This window comes from Gavialis gangeticus, unplaced genomic scaffold, assembly GCF_001723915.1.
Source record: "Gavialis gangeticus isolate Ggan-Ray unplaced genomic scaffold, GavGan_comp1, whole genome shotgun sequence".
In the NCBI taxonomy this organism is placed as follows: Eukaryota; Metazoa; Chordata; order Crocodylia; family Gavialidae; genus Gavialis; species Gavialis gangeticus.
Genome location: NW_017729018.1, coordinates 4,887,972 through 4,894,752, shown reverse-complemented (window position 1 = coordinate 4,894,752; position 6,781 = coordinate 4,887,972). Strand labels below are relative to the sequence as shown.

Below are 6,781 nucleotides of genomic sequence, written 5' to 3'. Positions count from 1 at the left end.
AAGTGGGGACCTGAGCCTGTTCAAACTCCTGACACTGCACAGATATTGCAGGAGGGCCCTGACAGTGCCCATGTGGCCACTAAAGTGGTGGTCAAGGCTGCCCCAACCCTGCTGAAGCAAAGCACCATCTCTGCCATAAAACTATCAGCTCAGGAAGAGGTGCCAGGATGAGCTCTAATGATGCTCTGCGCATGGAGAGCAGCCCTCTGCCAGCAGTATGCCTGCTGAAGAAGAGGGTGTCTAAACACCTTGTTCTTCTGAGGCGGCAGCTTGGACTGGCCCTTGAGGCTGGCAGTCTGGGCGTCGTGCAGCTTGGCCTCCCAGGTTACCCCAGCAGGGACAAAGTCTGGCTAGTGCCTTGTCAGAGTCAAGTCATTGAAGGCAGCTCAAGGCTTTCTTCCCAAATACTGTAAAGAATTAAGATGCCAGCAGATGAGTGCAGCAGCTGCCAGGAGGGGCAGACTGGCACATCCTGGCTGGGGTAGGGGAGAGAGAGATGCCCCATGGGGCTTCAGCCAGCTGTGTATAGCAGCACTGTGCCCAGCACTGGGTGCTGCTCATCTAGGGCTGGGCTAAACCCAAAGCTGCTCTGGTTAAACTTTTTCAAGCCAGCCCAGCCTATCTATATGGATGGGGACTTGGTCTGAGAATTCATGGAAGCCCATAGGAGTAGCATTATGGTGGGTGGGGAGACTGGGTCTGCATTTTGCTGTTCCTCCTGCCCGAGTTTTTTTGCACCCAGGGACTTTCTTCCAATAGACCCTGTATGCAGGAAGGTGATGTTGTGGGCTCACTGTCCCACAGGGTCAGGTGAGATGCAGCCTGACTTCAGGAAGGAGCAACTTGGTGCCATGACATAATGCTCCCTTCCATCTAGGGAAGGGCCTGTTGCAGACTGAGTTTTTTTTCTGTTCCTCCCATTCCAGATTTCCAGCCTCAGCACATCCCTGGTACCCTTCCAACACTGCCAGGCTACATCCTCTTCATGTGCCTGCGGCATGCGGACTACTGCCAGGACGAGCACAGGATCCGCTCACTCCTTGCTGCTGCCATCAGTGGCATCAAGAGAGTCATGAAGGTAGAGAGAGCTGCAAGACATGGGCTGCCCAGCTTGGGAAGGCAAAAAGCGTGGCTGTGGCCCTGCTGTGTGTCCCCACCAGTGCTTCTCCATGTGTGGCTTTCTCCCTAGCTGCCCAGAAGCTCCTTTCTAGACCTGAGATGTGCCCTTCCTGCCTGCCTGCCTGGGGTGGAGGGTGTGCTGGCCCCTGTGTACTCCTACTGATCCTGTATCCATGAAGCTGCTCCATCTTCAGGCTCAGCTGCTCATGGTGCTGGAGCAATCTCCCCTGTCAGGAACATGGTTCACTAGCTGGTCTCTGCCAGCAGCAGCCCAGTGGTGCTTGTGCTGGCTGAGGGTCTTCTGGGAACTTTTGCAGCTTTCCTGGGGCAGTGAATGCCACTGGACCCCAGCCCCAAGCACTGGGAGCCAGGACTCCTGGCTTAAGGCACCAGGCTGCCACCACTGCTGCTGTAGCACTGAGTGGTGAATGCTGGGGTCCAGACTGGGCAGCAGCTGGCTTGAACTGGCCAGCTCAGTGCTCTTTGCACTTGCTACAGTGAGGTGACCTGTCTTCCCAGTCTGCTGTAAGTAGGCATGGAAGGGCTGAGGCAAAAGCTGTGTCCCTCCACACGGCCCTGCTCTAACGGGCCCTGGCTGGAAGAAGCCTGATCAGGCTGTGTTCTCTGGAGCTGGAGCACACGCCCATGCTGCTTCAAATGCATGCAGCCACATGGCTGTCATGGCACTGCTAGAGCCAGTTCTGGGGACATGGGATGGATCCCCTCCTGGGTGACCAGAAGGCTGTAGTGTAGTCCAGGGGCAGCACTGAGCCAGGACACCCAAGTTCTCTTGGCCGTGCTGTAGGCTTCCTGTGACTTTCTGGGGGTGTGATTAATTCTCTGCCTTGCTTTCCTCACTTCTGTGGAGCTGATTTTGGCCTGTGATGCGTTGCATGGACGGTCTGCAGTGACTTGGGGGGGTGGAGGTGGTTTTGGCGTGGCAGGAGACATGGCTTCTACTTCCATGCCAATCTGTCTCAAATGTTGCTAGCTGCAACCCCCTTAAAGCTGACTGGGGCAGGGGATCAGCTGGGGGTGGGGAGGGGTGGGCATGTCCATGCCCATACGTGGTCAGACTCCAAGCACCAGGCCAGGCTGTGGCTACAAGGAGAAGGAGCACTGCTACTTCAGTAGCCCTGAAGGAAAGGAGGAACAGCAAATCCCATTGACAGGGTGGGGAGGGCCCTGGGGGCCAGTCTTTGGGGCTGAAAGGGGAGGGAGGTTCAGCTGAGGGGGAAGAATATGACCGCCCACAGGTGCTTCTTCTGGGGCATTGAACTGGAGTGTCCTCCCAGATGCCCCTGGCAGAGCTGCAGGCTCCTTAAGCCTCGGTCTGTGCTGGTGAAGGAGGGCAGGCTGGCTTGGTGCTATCTGAACAGGCTGCCAGCAGAGACCCAGTGCCTAAGCACCCCAGTCCAGATGGAGCTGGCAACTCTTCTCTAAAAGTAGTCCAAGGCCCCTGGCTAAGGTTTCCCTGGTGCTTTTTCCTGGAGGATTCCAGGTCAGACAGATGCCCTTTTCCCCTTCCCTTCTTGCCCTTTGTTGCCTGTGGGCTCTGCCTCCTACCTTGTGCAGTCCTAGTGCAGGAGGTGTTGGGGTCTAGCACATGTCTGAATCCCCTGCCCCTGGGGACATTTGGCTGCCTTGAACTGAGGGAGGTGCTGGGCTCCTTGCTTCAGGCTCTCTACTTCTGGGCTGGAAGCAGCACTCCCTTCTGGCCCCGGGGCTGAAGGAGGGCTGAGCTGGGAGCAGGCATGCCGAGGGCCGTCACCATGTCTTCTAACAGCTGCCCCACCACCAGTTGCCTGAGGATCCCTTGCATGTGCTCTGACCCCTTGCTTCCTTCCCTCCTGCCTCTAGAAGCACAGCGAGGACTTCGATGTGGTGACGTTCTGGCTCGCCAACACCTGCTGCCTCCTCAACTGCCTGAGGCAGTATGGCAGGGATGAGGTGAGCAGGCCTGGCCCAGCCTAGGCAGCCTGGACCTGGCCTGTGGGTGGGTTCGGGTGCATTGTGGTGGAGGCAGAGCCAGAGCTCAGTACCCCCAAGGGCTGCAGGTTCTCTTTTATCTCATCCCTGTGATGGGTCCCCAGTGCTGGCTGCCATCAGATGCAGGCCCCTGAGCTGCAGCAGAGTTGTGGGCAGCCCTTGCACAGCACAGGGCACCAGCCTCTCCTGAAAGGGCCTGCTGTAGGCTGCTGTATCCAGAGCTGCTCTCTGTAGGCGAGATGCATCTCACCGAGGCCGGAGAAGGGGACTTTATGGTTGTCAGTAGTTCTGGGGAAAGGCTCCTAACCCCAGAACTTCCACCACCACCTGCACTGTGCAGACATTGGGAGCTGCTGGGTGCCTTGGAGGGAGTCAAGATCAGAAGGTGTCACTAGTCTGGAAGAGTAAAGACTCCCAGCTGTCGGGGCCATGGGTGGCAGCTGGGCCAGGTTTTGGGCCTGCAGGGAGGCCATTGCTGTGGAGAGCAGGGGCTGGCTCGGTGTCGCACTTGTCTCTGGATTCCAGCCCCTCTTGCCGTCTCCGCAGAGCTACCGGCAGGTGAACACCCCCAAGCAGAACCAGCACTGCCTGCAGCACTGCAACCCTGCCAGCCACTGCCAGAGCCTGGGTGACTTGGCCATCCAGATCTACCAGCAGCTCATTGGCACGGCAGAAAAGAAACTGAAGCCCATGATTGGTATGTTCTGTGTTCCCTGTGGAGACGGGACCTAGCATGGGCTGCAGGGCAGCACTAGGGCATTGGTACCATAGCACAGCCACCCTGGGGAGGGGAGGAGACATCCCAGCAGATCTGAGGGGCCTTCCTGCCATGGCTAGCAGCTGTTCCCAAGGGCTCTTCCCTGCTACCTAATATCATCAGGGGCTGGGACTTCAGCCCCACATCTCTGCCAGGCTGGGCACAGACTCCAACCCTGTCTCTGTGTCCATGCCCTGCTAGTTGCTGCCATGCTGGAGAGCGAAACCATCCCGGGCTTGTCCTTGGCCAGGCCATCGGGCAGCCGCAGGCCACAGGGGGCCCCTGCCTACACGCTCGACTCCCTGCTCCTGCAGCTCGGTGCCTTCCACAAGGTGCTCAAGAGCCATGACCTGGAGCCTGCGATAGTGCAGCAGGCTGTGCGGCAGCTCCTCTTTCTCATTAGTGGCACAGCCCTCAACTACCTGCTCCTGCGGAGGGACGCGTGCTCGTGGAGCCAGGGTGTCCAGCTCAGGTCAGTCTGTACCTCGGTCCTGGTGAACTCTAGATCTGTGGCTGTTGTGCCTGGGGTAGAGGGAAGCCCTAGTCCTGCCCAACCTACTCTTCACCACCATGGCTTCTCCTGGCCCAGGAGAACCACAGCTGTGTCCCACCTAGGAGTCCCTAACCCAGGCCTTTGCAAAGGCAGGTTTGGTACCTCCAAGTTAAGCCAAGGGGTTGTGGCCTGACCTGGGTATGCCCCTTGTAGCTAAAGTGGTGACCAGGGCACTGTTAGGATCTTGGGTCTCAAATCTGGGCTGTGACTCTCTTGCCCAGCTTTGCCACTGCTACTTAAGCAGCACCCCCAGCAGGTTATTAGTTTAGTGTGGAGGGGAGGGCTCTGAGCAGGAACCTGGTCAAGGCCCTAGCCCCCTGGGCAGCATGGGTTAGGCACTGATTGCCAAGCATCCACAGGCCAGACATGCTGGCATGGCCACTGCTGCTGCCCACCATGTGGGGCTGGGTTGGGGGCTGCAGCACCTCCTTCCCTCAGCACTGTAGCCCCATTCCAGGTACAATGTGAGCCAGCTGGAGGAGTGGCTGCGGGCAGAAGGCCTCCAGCAGAGCGGGGCCACAGCTATCCTGGAGCCCCTCATCCAGGCTGCCCAGCTGCTGCAGGTGAAGAAGATGAGTGAGGAGGATGCTGAAGCCATCTGCTGCCTGTGCACGGCATTGTCTCCCCAGCAGGTACAGCGGGCCACCCTGTGTCTGGCAGGTAGACCTGGCTGGGAAGTCCTAGGGGCTCTGCCCCCTGCAGAGCTCTAGCCTGCCCTGGTGAGGGGGCTCCATGCTGATTAGTAAAGCCCTGGTGGGGAGGGCATCACTAGTGATGGTGCATCAGGTATTGGACATGCCACAGGGAATGCTCCTCTGAGCTCCTAGGCTAGCCTCTGCCTGGCAGAGATGCTGGCTAGTAGTCGCTGGACCCTTGTCTGCCTTGGAGAGCAGCAAAGGTCAGAGGAATGAGCGGTGGTCTTCCTGCACTGGCTCATGCTGTGGCAGGCTGCGGCTTAATGTTGTCCCCAGAACTCCTCATGCGTCTTGCCTTGAAGCAGGACTGCAGCCATCACTCTTGAGATCTCCCAAGAGGTTTGGGAGAGGCTGGAGTAGAGCAAGCTGCAGCTGCTGCCTCCTTAGCCCAGCATCTGGGCTTGAGATGCAGAGAAAGGTCCATAGACTTGCTCTGGCCTAGGTCTAGGGCCTTGCCCCCTGGGGCTGCTTTGTGGTGGAGGTGGATGGGCAGCAACTGCAGTCATAGTCCATCTCCTTATGCAGGTGGTGAAGCTCCTGCGGGCTTACACCCCTGCCCCTGGGCTGGAGGAGCGCGTGAGCCCCCGCTTCATCAGTAGTGTGGAGGTGAGTAACCAGCTGTCTGCAGCAGGCCCTAGCATGAGTACGTGGGGAAAGCTGGGGGTGCCCAGCAGTGTGACTCATGGGAGGGCTGTCTCCACAGAAACACCTGGCAGAGCAAAACCGGAGTGGCCCCTGCCAGCTGCTGGTGGACACGGCTCAGCTCTTCCCTGTACCTCTGCCGTTCTCCCACTCGCCTGTGCACATGGATGAGATCTGCCTTCCTGATGGCCTCAACCTGACATTCCTGTCGCATGTGTGAGCCACGCTGCCAGGGAGGGATCAGTCACGCAATGGCCTGCTGTGTGGACAGGCCAAGCCTTGTGGAGAAGGAGCCAGCTGCTCTGGGACTCACGGGACTGACAATTGAGGCACTAGAAGGCAGGGTCTGGGCACTGCACCCTTCCAAAGGCAGGTCTGTGGGCTCCCAGATGCCCGTATTTTCATGCACTGAGTGCATGCAGCCCCTCTGTACTAATGCTAGATGGGCACTGGAATAGCAAGAGACTCATCTACAGCCTAATGGCCATGGATGCATCTTGGGTAGCTTTGGTTTTTTAGCAATGGGACTGGGAAAATGCTGTGCACAAAGGGGGAAGGAGCCTCGCTCTCTGGCACCTTGTCAGAGCCATGCTGGACTCGGAGGAGAGCCAGGCTTACTCTGGACTGAGTACATGTGGCATCACCGTGTTGCTTCCCAGTGGGCTGGGCCAGGGGGGTGAGCAGAGGGGCCAGGGCTGCAGTGAGCAGCAACTGAGCACAGATGACTCATTTTAGTCAGTTATTTATTTAAAAACCGGTCTGGAATGGTAGGGAGGGCTGGTCCTGGGCACGATGGTGCTGCCCGGCTGGGAGGAGTAGGGAGTCCTTGCTGCTCCCAAGGGAGGGAAGCGGGTGTACCCTTGCAGATGACTCCCTGGGCACTGTGGTCTCCCAGGCTCCAGCAGCTGGTGCCTGCATGAGAGCTGGGACCTCATCCAGTCCCACACGTGTTCGGTGAAATGCCTCTGTGTTTTTTAGAACTGGTCTGAAGTTGTTTATTAATAAAGTCTGATGCTGTGGAGTCTG

The 6,781-nt window shown here is 58.3% G+C and overlaps 1 protein-coding gene across 1 annotated transcript in view; it reads left to right on the top strand.

The window, feature by feature from the left end:
- Positions 1–6,781, top strand: part of LOC109294803 (unconventional myosin-Vb-like) — a 72,907-nt gene extending 66,126 nt beyond the window's left edge. Inside the window, exons 31-37 of the mRNA XM_019513282.1 lie at positions 927–1,078; positions 2,980–3,069; positions 3,655–3,805; positions 4,067–4,337; positions 4,876–5,050; positions 5,639–5,719; positions 5,817–6,781. Coding sequence (XP_019368827.1) covers positions 927–1,078; positions 2,980–3,069; positions 3,655–3,805; positions 4,067–4,337; positions 4,876–5,050; positions 5,639–5,719; positions 5,817–5,975 — 1,079 coding nt within the window. The 3' untranslated portion in view covers positions 5,976–6,781. The remainder of the gene's footprint in view (positions 1–926; positions 1,079–2,979; positions 3,070–3,654; positions 3,806–4,066; positions 4,338–4,875; positions 5,051–5,638; positions 5,720–5,816) is intronic.